General features: G+C 38.1%; 1 protein-coding gene across 3 annotated transcripts; it reads left to right on the forward strand.

Moving 5' to 3' along the window:
• Positions 1-409: 409 nt before the first annotated feature.
• Positions 410-16,653, forward strand: LOC100893977. 3 transcript variants are annotated; one of them, XM_030998505.1, is made up of 6 exons: positions 410-889; positions 5,848-6,174; positions 6,835-7,155; positions 13,586-13,764; positions 14,892-15,042; positions 15,818-16,653. In XM_030998505.1, the coding sequence occupies exons 2-6, from the start codon at positions 5,883-5,885 to the stop codon at positions 15,829-15,831; spliced, it is 957 nt and encodes a 318-aa protein (XP_030854365.1). In that variant the 5' UTR covers positions 410-889; positions 5,848-5,882; the 3' UTR covers positions 15,832-16,653. The 3 variants fall into 3 exon arrangements, with proteins under 3 accessions (XP_030854365.1, XP_030854364.1, XP_011661290.2); XM_030998504.1 differs by lacking the exon at positions 410-889 and adding an exon at positions 2,973-3,214; XM_011662988.2 differs by lacking the exon at positions 410-889 and adding an exon at positions 3,548-4,047.
• Positions 16,654-18,690: the final 2,037 nt, after the last annotated feature.

Raw genomic sequence — 18,690 nt, forward strand, 5'->3', positions numbered from 1 at the left:
ATTTCCATTCACTCTTCAAACCAACAAATTAAAAGATTCAAATATTTCTGTATTTTTTCAGTAATAATGTACAATGTTCCTGCCTGATATCCATATTGCGCAGTCATCTGCATACATAGATATTCTGATAGACTATGGTGAAGTTTTGAATCAACAAGTTTACCACAATCTTCTCGATAAAGTATAGGACAATAAACAAAATGAGAGGCAAAGAAAATTTACTTTTATAAACAAAAATGCATATTTTTGTCTGCAGTTACCCTATACCTGTTACCCCACGCGCCTTGTAAATATCCCGTACTCATGTCAGTGTGTCATGCACAAGGATGGGGGAAGAGTAAGATTGAGAGTAATGCCAAGAGAGAGAGAGAGAGAGAGAGCGAGAGAAAGAGAAAGAGAGAGAGAGAGAGAGAGAAAGAGAAAGAGAGAAAGAGAAAGAGAAAGAAAAAGAAAGAGAGAAAGACGGAGTTTCGCAATACCGACGATATCAGATGCTCACTTGAGCAAACATCGACAAGTGGCTGGCATTGTGAGCGTGTACTTGGGAATACCAGGGAGGCGAGACAAACCCTGGGAATACCCGAACGCTGTATGAATTATAATTATTCATGACGGCGATGGTTCTGGTATACTAGCATTGCATTGTGAAATATTGACGTCTCCATGTATGAATGATCAAAGCGCCAAAAATAAAACTCTGGCAGGCACGCTGAATAATACTCACCTATCTGCATAAAAGCAGAGGGCGAACATGCAACGAAATTATATTCAGTTGCATTGTAATTAGGTGAGACCAGGGACTTGGGAGACATTGTATTTAGTCTACGGTGTTAGAGAACCAACTTCTAGAACGTTCAATCACTCCAAGTTATAACAACATCATCAACCGGTGAGTAAAAATTGTAAGAAACTCATAATGACTGTACGGAACACTTCTTCTATAAGTGGCGGTAATATTGCTATGATTGTTATCAATAAATTCCTAACTTTATTCCTGGCACCAAGTCTACACATAACCCTAAACCTAACCTGACACATAATCTAAAACTCAATCGCAACCGTAAACCTGAAATACCTTATTTTGATGAAAATTAATATAGACCAGGGCATACGTCGTATCATCCTCAGACCCCATGCGAATGATGACAAAAAAATACATACTGACTGAGATCAACACAGTCATGACGATCTTGCATACCATGATGACTGAAAATAAAGAAATCTGGTGAATGAACGCTCGGTCGTGTGATGGAACATAATAAGATTGTAAAAATATAGGGCCGAAAAGAAGGCACAAAATTGGCACTGAGTAATATTAATGAGTGGTTTGCTGAACGGCCTTGTAGTAATGAGATGGCACTCGAAGACATCAGACGTTTATACGCATCTCATTGGTATATCACGTGATCTCAAAACCCGACATAAATAATGTGGTTCCGTGTCTGAAGCTTCTATTCGCCTCAGCACAACATGTTCTTGTGTAGTATCATCTATAATACATAATCATCTGGAGGCATATTATGTCTTGTATGCTATCTTGGAAGTGTGTTCTCGGACAGTATTATCAGTCTGGTATATTGGTTCTGAGTTTTTGGACCTGCTGATTCTCAGATAAGTTGGCACCATAATTATTCTTCTTAATCTTGCTTAAGATGAATGCCTGGATCTGACAACTTTTACGTGAGCAGGAAGTAATACTCTACATCTAACACTAAGACCGCTTTTAGGCATATTTATAGCTGATTATTTTACCTTATATGCATGCTTGCCTTTACAAGAATAGTAAATTAACATAGTCTACCTTAGTATTACGAAGACTAATTGATTTAGTGCATTTATAAAGATGACAAATCGCCAGCAAATTCTTCCCTGCGAGTCGAGCTGTAATATCATCAGTTTCCTCAAATAATTATTGTAGGTCCTGTTTATTTATTAATTGTTAATGTTAATATTGACATTGACGTAACAATAATATTGAATTGCTACCATGAATGCGGAACACAAGGTTCACCTTCTTGTGTAGGAGATGAAGATCGATGCCGATGGAAAGGTTACTCGTCAAGTTTGGAATTCGTTTTGCGGATGAAAGATGTTTATTGATGATTGTTTAATATATTTACTTGCAAAACCATCATTGGTATTTTTGCTTCTCTCTCTGAAGGTGTTGCATCTTTGCAATATAACTGAACTCTGTTTGTTTTGAAATTTGTTTATGATTGTTAACCTCAGTTCTATAACCTTTATTTTTGTTTAGAACTGGTTGTAACGAATTGTTTATTATTTTGTATATGATTTACAGTTGTGTTTGAACGAGCTGATAACTTATATTTTAGTCCTTGGTGGCCATGTTTTTTTGTTGTTATCACCAATTTACTACAATACTTTTTCCTTGGAATATGTTTATCTTCTGCAGAGGCTACCGAACCATTCATTGTTATTTAGTTCGTGTTTTTTTTTTACAATAATAAACTGGTAATTAATGATAGACAATGAAGAAGTTGTAAATCAACTAGTTTACTACAATATTCTTTCCATGGAACTTTCTCAATAGTATAGGACAGTATACCAATGCCAGACAAAGCAAATCTTACTTTTATGAAAATATATATTAGTGTTTGCAGTTACCTTACATGCATGCATGTTACCTCACGCCTTGTTATACTAATGGGCCTACTTAATATATTCATTTCAGTGTTTCAAGGGTGGGGGAAGTGAGCGTGAGGGAGAAGGCGAAAGAGAGAGAGTGAGAGAGAGAGAGAGAGAGAGAGAGAGAGAGAGAGAGAGAGAGAGAGAGGTGCAATGGCAACGATATCACATTCAGAAATATGATGCTCGCTTGAGCAAACATCGACAGGAGTCTGGCATTATGACCTTGTACTTGCATGGGAATACCCGAATGCTTCATGAGTAACTATTATTCATCACGGTTTCTTGCCATTGGTATCAATGGTTCTCGTATACTAGAATTGTATTGTGAAATATTGACACCGCAATGTTTGAATGATCACAGCGCCAAAAATAAAACTCAGGCATTTCTAAAGCCATGCTGAATATCATTCGCCTAAAAACCTGTATAATAAGCAGGAAACGGACATGTAGCGAAATTATATTCATCAGCATTTTACAGTGAGACATGATATTGCTCTCGGTTTTGGAGAACCAAAGCGATATTTCTAGAACGTTTGATCACTCAAAGGAACAACATCATTAACCGGTGAGTAAAAAATTGTAAGAACCTGTTAACGATTGCTCGTATGACAATTCCTCTGCCGGAGTGGGTGGCGGTAATATGTGATCAATTCCTAACTATATTACTGGTCCCATCATTACACCTATAACCCTAAACATAACAAAACCCAATCTCAACCCTAAACCTAAAATACCATTATCTTGATGAGAATGATATAGAGCATGCAGAGGATAGTACATTACGTCGTACCACCATCAGACCCCAAGCAAATGATAATGACCAAAAAATACATATTGGACTGAGGTCAACACAGTCATAATGACCTCTTTGCATAATGTACCAGAGAGTTGAAAATAAAGAAACCTGGCTGGAATTTACGCTTGGCCGTGTGATGAAAAATATAACATTGTAATATCCAAGATAGGGCCTAAAGGAAAGCACAAAATTGGCACTGAGTAATATTAATGAGTGATTTGCTGAACGGCCTTGCAGTAATGAGATGACGGCACCAGAGGTATACACGCATCTCATATCACGTGATCTCAAAACACGACATAAATTGGTTCCCTGTCTGAAGCTTCTATTCGCCTCAGCACAATATGGTGTTGTGTAGTATCATCTATAATACATAATCCTCTGGATGCATATTAAATTGTCTTGTATCTTGGAAGTGTGTTCTTGGACAGTATAGCGGTCTGGTATATTGGTTCTGAGTTTCTGGACATGCATGTGATTCTCAGATAGCTATTTGGCACCATATTCTTCTTGATCTTGCTCAAGACGAATGCCTCGATCTGACAACATTTACGTGAGCAGGAAGTAAAACTCAACATCTAACACTGAGACCGATTTATTGGGTAGGCATATTATTATAGCTGATCATTAAATACGTTATATGGATGCTTGCCTCTCCAAAAATACTTCTTTACGATCACAAATTCTTTTTAGTGAAGGTTGAAATAATGTATTAGATGTACATTAACATAGTCAGAATTAACTATTACTAAGACCAATTGATTTAGAGCATTTATAAAGATAATAAAACGGCAGCAAATTCTTTCCTGCGAGTCGAGCTGTATATTTCCCCAAATATTAGGTCTCGTTTATTTATTTTTATTTATTGACATCGACGCAATTATACAATATGAATTGCTACCATGAATGCAGAACACAAGGTTCAACTTCTTGTGTAGAAGATGAAGATACCGATGGAAAGTTTGGAGTATGTTTTGCTTATGATAGATGTGCAAACCTGTTTTAATCTCTAATTGGAACCCTGCAAGCAGCTGAGAGAAAAAAGATTATTATGATGGAGAGCTTCTACAAGGCGTGCATGATAACGTCGATATAGTATTAATTTAACTGAAATTGTATTATTAGGGTATAAGTAGTGTACCATCATAAGAGAATTGATCTGTATAAGGAATAACAGAGAATATTCATTCCTATAAGTTCTCGAGAATGTACTGATTGTATTTCTAATCTTTATCTGCATTAGATTGGCAGATATGGAATACTGTCAGGGAGACTGCTTTTAAGGATTGTTAAGGAGTGCTGCTTTTAATGGTTTCTGTTTTGTAAATGCATGTATAGTTTATTTTTAAATTGCCTCCGTATAGATAGTTCAGGGAATAGGTGTCAGTTATCAGTATCACTTCGCAGAGCAATTTATGAGTTAACCCACGGTTTATTAAACTGTGGGGGGGGGGGGAGTATTAAATAAAAGAGGGGGGGGGGTGATTGTTTAAACGAGATTTCATTTTGTTTATTTTACTTGCAAAATTATTATTGGTATATAATTATGTTTGCTTCTCTCCTGACTGTGCTGAATCTCTGCAATATAACTGAAATATGTTTGCATGTTTGTATGAATGTTTTGAATTTTGTTTATATCATGTTAACCTCAATTTTGTAACCTTGATTTTGTTCATAATGCTTTTGAATTTTAAACGAACAAAGAACATAAAAAAGAAATAAGTTTAATCAATGTAGTTGACTGAGAGAATGTAACATGATGCCGTGTGTTTGTGCTTGTTCTACTGATGTCTACCACTGCTGAAAACTAATCACTCAAATCAATTTCATTTTTCAGAAAACTGATGAGTTCTGGAGAAAAAATTGTTTACTGTGTCTGTAAAACTTTTTGCCCTTCATCCGGGAGATGGCTCATGCAGTGCATTTCTTGATAATGGCACTTTTTGTAATGCTTTTTTTAATAAAGGAGATAATTTTACTGATGTGTACAACACGTATACCGGTACATTATATTAGGAAGGGTCAGTAAAATACTGAACTAGAGAAATTATTAGAATGTGACATTATAATTAGAAGCTTCATATCAGCAATGGTTTGTTACACAGCCCCAACACACCAAAGAGACCGACACCAGAATAGGGTCAATTTTCATAAAATCTTACTAAGCTATAGTTGTCAACTAATTACATAGGATTTAATAGTTAGTTGACAACTATAGGCTTAGTGAGGTAGCCCAGATCGACAGTAGATGAAAAAACAAAAAACCAACATACATAGCTCAGAATGGGTAAGAACCGACATGGTTTGGAGTCGGTTAAGAGTCGGCTTGATTGAGGTATAAACACGAGACAATAATCTATGCAAATGAAATTAACATAAACTATCGCCTTTCCTTTCAAAAGGTACTTGACAGCTTTAACTACCTCTGGCATCCGAAATGCCAACCGAGCCACCAGAATACACCAAACTAATGCAGAATGTGGCAAAACAGATCGAATCTACTCCTGATGGACTCATGGACTTCAGAAACACTAGTCGTGCTCAGGGGCACGTCAGGGCTTTCGATCTTGACAAGAAAAGGGCATACGACATCATCAGAAATCTTCAGAAGAAGATGATTGTACATCCGGGTCAGTATGAGAAGTTTGTGGAGTTCCTAGAAATCATCGGAAGAGAGGATGTCATCAAGATGCTTCCGGGTTACCAAGACTATCAGTCTAAGGATGGAGGTATGACGATGTTGATGTTTGATGTTGATTAGTGTGTCCCGATTGCAAGAAAAGAGAGTAAATTATTGTGTATTATTAACCAATGAACATAAGTATAATGTTTAAATTCCTATCTGAGGAACTCAAGTTGTTCTTGAGGACTAATGGCTTATACAAATACTGGTTGAACTGACTTGACTCGAACCTTGAACCTTATGGTTTAAAACTTTTATTCTTCTTACTGAACCATCAAATTGGGCCAAGAAGTTACAAACACAAGCCTTATGTGTTCATTGCTAAACATTCCCTCTTTATTTGGCAGGGTTTAATACAAGTATTAAAACCTAGGATAAAAATCGATTACTGTAACAACTAATTGAAGAGCAATCATGGTAATATGTTATGTAATATCGAGGGCGTTGTTACGCGGCCACAATACTAATTCTTAACATCAAATTACTTTGAAAATTAAACCGTGGACAATGCTGTGTTCTAAGTCAAAGTGTTGTATGAAAACGTTTGGTGGAAGTTTACTTTACTTTTAGACATAAAGGCCTAATTCGTATGTATGTTGCTGTTTGCTAACGATTATATGGCTACTGTATTGTAACGATGATTGTGACAGCACCTACGTTGCTTAAAATATGATTGCATGATTATATCTCATTTTTTCTTTTTAAGGGAATAATAACCGAGCTCATTACAACACCATACCGGAGAAGGTTGAAACCAAAATTGGCACTTCACATTCTGCAGTTGCTGGTAGGGTCACAGACATAGAAATCTCGATTCTATCGGACAGCATCCCACCAGACTGCGTGCTTCGTTTTGGCATCTTCCTCGACATGTCCTATCCGGAGATCGAGACACAACGCCGACAAGGAGGAACTACTGGTATGCTGTTTCATTGGCGAAAAAATGTGCCTGAGCGAGACCAAAGGCAACAACTTCAACAGGCACTGGAGGAGGCTCGCCTGGGTCATCTGGTGACTGATTGTTTTGGTGAGGATACTCCTGAAATATTCAAATTAAATTTTATCTTACGAATCTGATCAAATTTGGGACTGAACAGATCCCAAAATGAAACTTAGACACGACTTACAGCATTGTACTCGGAACAAATAGGCGTTGTTATGACTTTCATCAGGTCAATGTTGGTGCAATGTCATACTTACGAGCCATTATAACAAACTCTTTCGCGAGGGGGGGGGGGGGGGGGGGGGTGGGAGTGGGAACCAGAATCGTAGCCCTATCACTTTCAGGGATCATCTGGTGACTGATTGTTTTGGTGAGGATACTCCTTAAATATTCAAATTAAATTTTATCTTACGAATCTGATCAAATTTAGGACTGAACAGATCCCAAAATGAAACTTAGACACGACTTACAGCATTGTACTCGGAACAAATAGGCGTTGTTATGACTTTCATCAGGTCAATGTTGGTGCAATGTCATACTGTGGCTGCAGCGAGGTCGATCTCAAATAAATAGTCTAAACAAAGGCTTCTACGGGAATTGTATCTTTAATTGGAGTTTCATTTTCGTTCCAGTAAATTCCGTGAAAACTGTGGATAAATCACAGATAAATAATCATAAGTACAAGTACATCATAGCATAATCAATTTAGCAATAACACAGTCTCTATTCTAGTCCATCTGCATTAAATGGCTTTACATAAATACAAACTCACACTACAAGTATCACAACTAGACTTCACTATAGCATGTTTAAACAATTAACTAAACAATTATAAATTCTGAATCTCTACTTAGTGCTTCAGCACTCTCATAATATTCTTCAAAGTATTTCACAATATCTTCACTATCATCATTGTTCTTCATATCAAATCAAATGTACATATTAAACCAGCATGGGCTTGCATGTCTTACACTACATACTAACATCAACATCTCCCAGTATGAAGTACAAAATACACACACTAATTTACACTTTATGTTTCAACAATTCATAGAAATAGATTCAATATACAACAAAACTAACCTCTTTGCCTGACATAATGACAAAACTATGACAGAAATCTCCTTGATGCTCTGGCAAAAAGGGGATTCTTGTACCTCAGCACAACCATGTCTATGTAGCCTTCTGAGTGTTTGATATCAAGTCATTATCAATAGGTGGCGCTATACTAGGCACCTTGCCTGAGGAAGTGCTAATACAAATATATGTGTGTTCATGTCATGCATCAATAATACAAAAACAAATGACTTGGGTGATAACTTAATTAAGTGCAACTGTCACAACATGGCTCCTTTAAATTAAGAATTAATTTACTCTAAGAACGTCATTACAAATAAACAAAATGGTTGACAGCCTCGTCTAAATCTAAAGCATCAGAATACAATTGTAAAGCTTAAACTTGCATAGCATAATATATGTCGCTTAAATTCAAAATCACACAAGTACGAACAAAGTACTCATGTTATAATACACTGTCCAAAAAATGGAATTACGGTAAGTACATAATCAAATAGAAGCATTTAAATGGTGAATCTTAGATTATACATCATATTCTTCAAACAGTAATCCGTAGTCTCTCGGACCCTGAAAAAACAAACAAATGCATAAATTAGATATCAGTATTCTCGACTTGAGCCTGTACTTTGCACATTCACTGAATCATTCTCGGTGAATTCAAGTTCAAATTAAATGCAATGTCTGAAGTTTGATCATTTAAGTTATAGTTCGTAAATAAAAGTATCGGTCTTCACAGTCCTGTGGCTCCTTGGCCGGGAATTCTTCCTGGTCTACGTTCGACACGAGAAGAACTAGCTTGGATAGGGCGATCGAGGTAACTCGAGGTACTCTGTCTCTCCCTCACTCCACCCATGTGGCTCGAAGTAGGTACATTGCATTTGAAGGCAATGAAGTCACACTCCTCTCTCTGAAGAAAGTCCTTCGCTCTTAGGATGTCATCATTGTCTATGAAGGGGTCAAGATGATGCAGACGACTTTCATTGTAGCGTTTGTCACCCTCTACTGCTTGCATTACATCATTAAAGGTCTTCCTTTGAGTCAACTTTATGCTCTCCCTTTCAGCTTGCATGTGTAGTTCAGAAGATAGAGGTTCCATCACAACATTCTTGTCCCATCTTGCATAGCAACGTTTCGGTAAGTAAGATCTGAGACGTAGACAGTTTGCCACAGCTTTCTTCGCTCGACACCAACTAGAGAGATTATCAAATCGTTCCAACTCGAGCTTGTCTACTTTCTGCACATGGGTCCGACTTTTCACTTCAGGATCTTTAGAAAGATCTACAGCTTCTGGCTTTCCCTCATCTGGAGTGAAGTCGGCCTCTAGAAGTCGATCAACATGAAGAGGTGCTTTCTCTTCCTTCATGGTCGCTGAATGAGTGAAGTTCATTTCTGATCGATGTCCATTTACATGTAGCTGTACCTCATCAGGCACAAATCGTACTGTTGTGTGATGGCTCACACCCAAAGGATCGTTGTGACTATCCGCATACCCTGCCTTTACTGTGCCAACAATGCTCCATCCCAGATCCGTCTGGATTGCGTATGGACCTCTATCATCAGGAGAGTGGACAACAGCACGTGGAGCGAGAGCCTTGGCACAGTCGAAGCCGATCAGGAGTCCTATTTCAACATCTTGAAGAGGAGCTATCATGTCAGCAATCCTGGACAGATGTTGGAAGGATCTTGCCATGTCAGGAGTAGGAATGTGATGTCGATCTGCTGGCATGATGTCTCTCGTGAAGGTAGGAGGGAGGCTGATGATCTTCGTGGAGTCGTTGAATGCTTTCACCTGAAGACCAGTCACCTTTTCACTTGCGATTCTCTCATTCGCTTTGGTCATGGTAGAGAGTAGCAGGTTTACCTCTGTTCCTTTAATTCCCATCGCCTCCTTAGTTTTCGTGAGAATAAAGGATGTATCAGATTGAGTGTCCAGCAAGGCATACACTAATTTATCCTTGTCGCAGGACTCATGAGACAGCCACACTGGAACGATCATTGTTGACTTTGTAGAGTGACTGGAATCAGAATTCGATGCATAGGATGTTGACTCCAAGGTTTCCATGTTATCCCTATCTCTGTTTGTAGCATCCTGTCGTCTTTCTTTCCACTCATCATCATGTAGAACAGTAGGATGCTTCCCTCTGCATGAAGAGCATGTATTTCTCTTCGTACATCTTCTTGATATATGTCCCTTCTCAAGGCAGCCGAAACAGAGTCCATTTTCCATGACAATCTTTCTCTTCTTCTGCATCGTCTCTGAATTGAAGGACGAACATTCAGTGAGGTGATGTCGACCCTTGCAGAAGATGCATGTTAGAGTCCCTCTCTCAGCAGAGCCATCTCTCTGATTCTGATGAGTTTCCGTCTGCATAAAGCTGGAAGTAGCTGATTTCTTCCTTTCATTCGAGGTCTGCAGAGATTGAAGAGATGTTACAGGGTCACAAGCTACTATAGCTTCTTCTTCAATGAAGTCGGTGAAAACAGAAAAGGGTGGGAATGTCCCCCACTCTCGCCTCCAATGCACGACCTTCCTGCTCCATTTCACGACCAACCAATCTGGGAGTTTCATCAGTAGCTTCCGGTTTTCTCTTTCATCATCAAGATGACTTAAGTGATGAACATACTTTGAAGCTGTGTCACACTGCTTCAAAAAGTCTCCAAGTCTCCTTAGACCAAATGCATCTCTGGAACCCACTCTTGGCCAGGAGTCTAGCTTATCACGATAGGCATTGGATACCACAAATGGATCTCCATATCTCTGCTCCAATACCTTCTTTGCCTCGTTGTATCCTGCAGCATCTCCAATCATGGAATAACCTTGAACCAGGGATCTCGGCTCACCACTGAGATACTTTAAAAGAAAGTAGAACCTTTCTTCGATGGGAATTCCTCGATGCTCGATTAAGGCGTCGTAGCTTCTCTTCCATGATGTATACTCAAGCGGATTGCCTGAGAAATGTCCGGGCTCCGGAAGAGGTAGTCTGTTCAAGCAGAGCAGCTCCTTTAAACTGTTGGCGAGAACATCTTCGTTGCTGGGCTTGTCTGCTGGTTGATGACTTACTTCATCATCTCTCCTGGCTGCATGCTCCATGGGAGAGACAGGTGCTTGTTCGTTGACCCAGTCTTGAACTCTTGGTTTTGGCGAGCGAGAACCAGACTTTGAAGAGTGAGTTCCGCCTCTTAACTGTAGAATGACTCGCATGGTCTCTCTCATCAAGGATGAATGCTCCTCTTCCATCTCATCAAGCCTGTCTTCACCATCATCTTCGAGACTTGCTGAAGGAGCTAAGTCAGCGAGCACTTCTTGAGTAGCTATGGCTTTGTCCATAGCTTCCTGTACTTTGTTGCGGGATTCTTTAATCACCTCAGCTTGGATGTCGTCTTCTACAATAAGCTCACGATGCTTATTTGCTATTCTACTCCAGAGTCGAATGGCGACTTTCCATGACTTCACTGCGACATCCGCTTGGTGCTTGATACCCTTCTCTGTGGGTCTTCTATCCCTTTTGCTCGCTTCTTCTCCTTCAGACATGATGACGGTCTCTAGCTAGTGATGGAAGATTAACTTCTTGGAATGAACCACTCTGCTCGATCTGATGTCATCACACAGAAGAGTTTTCACTGTGGCTGCAGCGAGGTCGATCTCAAATAAATAGTCTAAACAAAGGCTTCTACGGGAATTGTATCTTTAATTGGAGTTTCATTTTCGTTCCAGTAAATTCCGTGAAAACTGTGGATAAATCACAGATAAATAATCATAAGTACAAGTACATCATAGCATAATCAATTTAGCAATAACACAGTCTCTATTCTAGTCCATCTGCATTAAATGGCTTTACATAAATACAAACTCACACTACAAGTATCACAACTAGACTTCACTATAGCATGTTTAAACAATTAACTAAACAATTATAAATTCTGAATCTCTACTTAGTGCTTCAGCACTCTCATAATATTCTTCAAAGTATTTCACAATATCTTCACTATCATCATTGTTCTTCATATCAAATCAAATGTACATATTAAACCAGCATGGGCTTGCATGTCTTACACTACATACTAACATCAACATCTCCCAGTATGAAGTACAAAATACACACACTAATTTACACTTTATGTTTCAACAATTCATAGAAATAGATTCAATATACAACAAAACTAACCTCTTTGCCTGACATAATGACAAAACTATGACAGAAATCTCCTTGATGCTCTGGCAAAAAGGGGATTCTTGTACCTCAGCACAACCATGTCTATGTAGCCTTCTGAGTGTTTGATATCAAGTCATTATCAATAGGTGGCGCTATACTAGGCACCTTGCCTGAGGAAGTGCTAATACAAATATATGTGTGTTCATGTCATGCATCAATAATACAAAAACAAATGACTTGGGTGATAACTTAATTAAGTGCAACTGTCACAACACATACTTACGAGCCATATATACCAAACTCGTTCGCGAGGGGGGGGGGGGGGGGGGGGGTGGGGGAGTGGGAACCAGAATCGTAGGCCTATCACTTTCAGGGATGAATAATGTCACGATTTTTTTTCTCTTACGATTATAACCCCAGGAGAAGAAAACAAAAATCAAAAGAAAATAAAACAAAAAGAGAAAATTCAAAACAGTATACTTTTATCCCCATCACGCTCTTGAATATATGTACAGTATGTTGTTTTATTTCCTGTTATGAATTTTACTTGCTATAAAGTTATTTCCTTTGATAGGTGACATCGTGATATAAGGAGGGAATGTGTGCCCAAGGCCTCTCCCCCTCTCCTTTCTCCCTATCTCATTGATATACACCACTGATCATGGGCACTTTAACAGTTAATACGACCATCTTTATAATAATATAAAGACACTGACTTCGCTTCTTGCAACTGAGCCATTTTATTGTCGATCGTCTTGTCTGTTTATCCAACTAATACTAACATGATGGTGTGAGGATTATCATAAATTTGCGTATTCGGCTCAAAATTATTCATTATTAATATTGAGGCCCAATACATCTCTGTTGCCTGTTACAGCCCTCAACTAAAATATGGGGCAACGTCTACCACGGTAGACGTTAAAAGAGGGGTGCTCCCATGCACCCTGGTCGGAAATATTATGACAGATATTAGTCACTTTGTTTTCATACTAATCAGTATCATAGCATGAGTTCATTAATTGAGAGGGCAGTGGATCTATTGAGGGCAGTGGATCTTACTCGTATATAATGAAATGTGACTTTACAGGCGCCTTCTTTTTTGCCCTTCTCTCTCTCTCTCTCTTTCCCTCTCTCTCTCTCCTCTCACTCTTTTCTCGCTTTTTCTTTCTTTTCAATTTTAGGGGCACATGCCCCCTTTAGCTATCTTGCCAATAATAATAAGATAAGTCATGTATTATGCTATGTCCATCGTTTTTTCATGATTATTTTGTTTGCAATTATAGGAAATGGAAAGAATTCTTCACGCAAAGACACAGGACCTCTGAGCCGATCTTCAATTATATCTGACAAGATTTTAAGCAAGCTAGCTGGGAAGATTGGCGAAGGATGGTCACAGTTCGGCATCCAACATCTAGGCATGTCAAAGGTCGACATTGATCATTTCAAACACAACAGATCAACCGTAAGCACTTGAAAGTTTATTAAATCGGTACACCAGCGCCAGGAGGGTCAAATCTGACTGACATGAGCGCTATATTATACAAGAACCAAATATTATTATTATTACAATAAAAAGGCACCGGTTATATTCTCAAGAGGAAATTCATATTTTAAAGATATCATAGTATCTTTCTCCCTCCATTGCTTCGCTCTTTCGCAACATTTAGAAACAGGATGATTTCCGGTAGCAAAGTGCCCGAATACCTCCATATTCCGGAAGCAAGCTGCGCGAACATAATAGTTTTTACATTGAAAGTACAACGAGATGCCCAAGTAGTCATATTCGTGTAGTGAGATGACCGAATATAATATGAATTTTGTATACAAAAGTCCATGTTCGGCGGCTAGGTGCCCGCATACATAATGTTATGTCTTAGTGTGTTTTGATCACAAAGTCGATTTTTTACCATGTTGAAATGATTGCCCTTTTTTCTCACGCACGCTTCGCTCGTTTTGTAACGAATATATCCATACGCGTATATTTGACATTTGACGATTGCCAAAATAATAAAAATTAAATTTTTGCGATCCGGGTGAATTTGGGATTGGGGTGACGCGAAACTTGTTATTTCTTAAAAAGGTGCAGTGACTTTCAAAAGGTTGAAAAACGCTGACTTATTTCAAGTCGCTATCATATCACAGAGCTCATATCTTGACTAGTATAGCGACATGGAACCTCTAACATGATTAGCAAAATATTTATCATGTATGGATTTACAAAGCACATACAATCAATCTTGCATCTTAACAGTCTTATAGAGGAGCGTATACTCGTGGAATTGCAGTTACTGTTATTATTTTTTAATGCAAAGACATCTAAACAGTATCTGTTTATATGACAACATGAGCCAGTCGGCATCAGTTTACTCTAAATTAAAGATCTTCGATCTAATCAATAGTAAAGTTCTTAAATCATTTTGAATGTGTAGTACACCAATAATTATGTGAAGCAAGAATATAGATTGATAATGGAAACATGACTGTATTAGACTTTTCATCACGATACACAATTCAGCTAGATACAGCTTTATACTTGAGCTAACATACACCCTTATATTCTGGAATCTCACTTCTTTATGAAAATTACAGATGGAGGAAACGATATTTGGCATGTTGTATGAGTGGCGTCAACGTCATCATGACGATGCAACGATTGGCAAACTACTTGATCTAATGGAGGAGAGTCCGAATATCTCACTGGACTCTTATAGCTTTATTCTAGAAGAACTGCAAAGCAGTGGTATGTAGTATGTTTACATTACGATTTTTTTTCCTTGCTAATTTGAAAACACGATCTTACGTTTACTAACTGTCTATTATTTCCGCGTATTCATAATAATGAATGATTGGTACATTTGAAAATATGCAAATGAACCGAGTTGGGACACTATCAATTATAGTTGGTATGCATCAGAAATGACAATTCCATTGGATATTATTATTGCATGCACTATACCTTACTACTATAGGCTAATAGACACAACAAAATTCATTTTCACGAAGAGCATGATCAGGCGCGTACGCGGGATTTTTTCAAGGGGGGGGGGGGGGGGGGGGGGGGGGGGGGGTAAGAGGTCACTTTTTTTTGGGGGGGGGGGGTCTCGAAATTTGAAAATTTGACATTTTGCTCCGTTTGGGGGGGGGTAAGATCAGCTTTTTAGGTTAGTCATGGGAAATTTTTTATTTGTTTTAATTTTTTGTAATAAAAAAAAAAAAAAAAAAAAAAATCAAAGGGGGGGGGGGGGGGGTTTAGGAGGGTTTGGGGGGGGGGGGGTTTACACAAAAAAAAAATACCAAAGGGGGGGTTTAAACCCCCCCCCCCCCCCCCCCCCCCCCCCCCCCCCCCCCCCCCCCCCCCCCCCCCGTGTGTACGCGCCTGAGCATGATACATTCGTAGAATTGTGTACATTAGGCTCTGGTGAAAATCTTTTGAGGTTTATAATCCATAACGAAAAAGTTTCATTTAAAGAAAAACATACCGGTAACCTTGTTTGTCTATTCTTGATCTTTTTCAGATCTACACCAGTGAGCATTGCGAAAGAATATGCGACTTAGTGACTGATATCATGACAAGAGCGTCATCAAGGTGCTAACAAACACAGGACTATTTTATTTGTCGAGTATTATACCTACATTCCAGTTCCGTTGTGTATTAGTGATCCAGAAGATGTGTTCGCCCTCAAGATTTTGTCTATGAACTCAAAGATATCGCTGGGTGTGTGGCCTCGACTCCTTTGAAATCTCTCCTTCTAAATTGTTGTATTTATTATTTTGTGCGCGAAGTCGTCCCCGATACTTAACTCCATTAAAACTGAAGCGGCACTGGAGATCGTTGGCCATATTTTGTACATAATCTTGAGAATTGTCTATAGTTTGAAGTTTGCTTCATGATTGCACCCATGTTCATCCGAGTATTACTATTTGAAACCATGTAAACCAAACACTTCCTAGCAACCACCATTCATCATTACCTTGCATAATGCACCATTATTTATCATTATTTAGCACAATAGTAAATTAAAATTGTTATACTGATATTCAGATGGATTTGATGACATCTTGATTTATGTGTAATTGTATAATGGTAATTCGGATGAAGTTGTTTGAAACTAGTATGTGTCCTATATTGTGTAGACAAACTCTTTATTATATATTCAGACCTACGAACGATGCAACATCAACTACCCTTTATTGATGTTGCATCGTATGCATAAGTTTGAAGATCGATATTACATGGAAAACCATATTGAAAAAATAAACCAATATATTAGTATTAAAATTGGTATCAATAGTTGTATAGACTCAGAAATTTTGTGTCCCAGAAAATGGTGATTTATATACAAAACTTTGGTGCACCCCCCCCCCCCCCCCCACATTACAGATGGAATTGAAGTAATAGGTAGCACTTATGAAACAAATCTAAAATGTATAATGTTAAGTTTTTAAAAATGGCTCTACACGCTATCACATTTAGTTTGTTAATGGCACATTCAAAACCATTACTTACAAAATAACAGATCTTGAACGTGTACCAAATGCACAAACTTATTATTTGTAGTTTAATTAGAATTAGTAAATGTAATTTTTCCTCATTCACTACCAAGGGAAAGTTTTCAATTTCATGAGGAATGATCCCCACAAAGCCATCCACATAATTGCTATAGGATGGCACTTTTAGAGCAATTTTTAAATGAGTAAAATATAATAAAGTGATAGGTATTTGCTTTGTTTATCATCTATTTATACAATAATAGTTTTGTTTGTAAATAGCTTTACTATTGAATTGAATTGAATTGATATCTTTATTTATACACGGTTAATACGTGTAACATTCCAAATTTGTGTGTTTCAGTATTCTATGTACCCAAACAGTGTTTTTCATATGTTCGAAGTGAGGGTAACATGCAGGCTCGATGGAGGGTGTATCTCACTTAGCGGCGAATGCTTACGAACGTTTGCGAATTTGGATTCGCCAACTTTTCTGACGAATGTTTGGGAAAATCAGAGTTCGCCTCTGCGACATTAGCGACTTTTACCGACTGTAAGCAAAATATGTCAGCAACAGGTTTTTGCGAAGATTAGCAAATTTTTGTGAATGTTTGAGACCTTTTGCTAACTCCTGGTACTCATTGGGTCGATTGTATATAGGAACCATAATTACGGTCACGTGGTTGCTAGCATTGGCGAATCAAAAGGAACTTCAGCGACACCGTCTTACAACCGTTTGCAACAAAAGGCTTACGACTGTTTTGCAAACGCTTGCAACTGTTCGCGGAAAAATAAATTCGCAAAGAAAAACTGATTGCGACAAAAGGCTGTTTGCGAACTTTCTTGCAACCTTTTACGAACCTTTGCAACCTTTAACGATCCCTGGCGAAACCCCGAATTCGCTACGTTCGCAAGCATTCGCCGCTCAGTGAGATTAGCATTCGTGCTATTTTCTGGATACTTTTATCTTCCATTTTATTGAATAAAACAGTTCAGATACCTATGTGTATATCGTTTTTTGTACATGTTTATTTTATTGAATTGATTGATTGAATCGTTTATTATGATAAAACTCAAAATTGAGCATGTAGCCCAAGGGCTGAAAATATCCTTTTTACAAAATGTAATATATAGAATACAAATCAAGATGGAAATTAAGAAGTACCAATTATCACTCATTATGTCAAATTAAAACTAATTTTAAAAGTTCAATTTTATGTCATCAGAAGTAAGAATAAAATTAGAAAAAAGGTGTAGAAGACAGACACTGTTTTTTCTAGCTTAGAAATTGTCCACGTCTAAAAAAATAGTCAAAAATGTTTTGATCCATCGTACGACCTTCCAGATGCAAGTGCTTGGGTAAAGTCCGTCACATTTGCTCCCTCTCCAACAAAATGTTTGTCACTACAACCTGTAGGGATAATAGTTAGACAGGTCATGTTACACACTAGTTTAGTACATCTTTAAGTAAAACTATGTTACACTGACAAACCGCCCTATAGTAGTTTGGGTTGATTGAGCCATTTGACAAATGCTTGTATCACTATATTTGTACCCCAAACATAATACAAATATGATATTCTATTTCAGAAGAATGTAAAATTGGTTCCTTCTAATTAGTGGATTTTAGGTAAATTAGTGTAAAAATGAATTAGATTATCTAGTTGGCATGAAAATACAGATGAGTCACTGTATACCGACAGTTTACGAGACCGATGGCTCACCAGTGGTAGGGTAGGTGGCATTACCGGTGTCCTATAACTCTCAGGCAAGTTTGCAGAAGACCCGCCAGACCATCATTGTCGATCTCGTCAGCTAACCATCCATCTCAAGGGTTGCAGCCCAAGTTACCGGTTTTCTTTCTTTTGTTTTGCTATCCTTTTCCATATTTGAACGGCAC

This window comes from Strongylocentrotus purpuratus, unplaced genomic scaffold (assembly GCF_000002235.5).
Source record: "Strongylocentrotus purpuratus isolate Spur 01 unplaced genomic scaffold, Spur_5.0 spur5_scaffold_5, whole genome shotgun sequence".
Classification (NCBI taxonomy): domain Eukaryota; kingdom Metazoa; phylum Echinodermata; class Echinoidea; order Camarodonta; family Strongylocentrotidae; genus Strongylocentrotus; species Strongylocentrotus purpuratus.

What these genes read in the sequence shown, in the direction of transcription:
- LOC100893977 (XM_030998505.1), top strand. Translation starts at nt 5,883, where the DNA reads ATGCCAACCGAGCCACCAGAATACACCAAACTAATGCAGAATGTGGCA. An exon ending in CTATCAGTCTAAGGATGGAG is followed by an intron (nt 6,175 to 6,834) that starts GTATGACGATGT and finishes TTTCTTTTTAAG; the next exon opens with GGAATAATAACCGAGCTCAT. An exon ending in TCTGGTGACTGATTGTTTTG is followed by an intron (nt 7,156 to 13,585) that starts GTGAGGATACTC and finishes TTGCAATTATAG; the next exon opens with GAAATGGAAAGAATTCTTCA.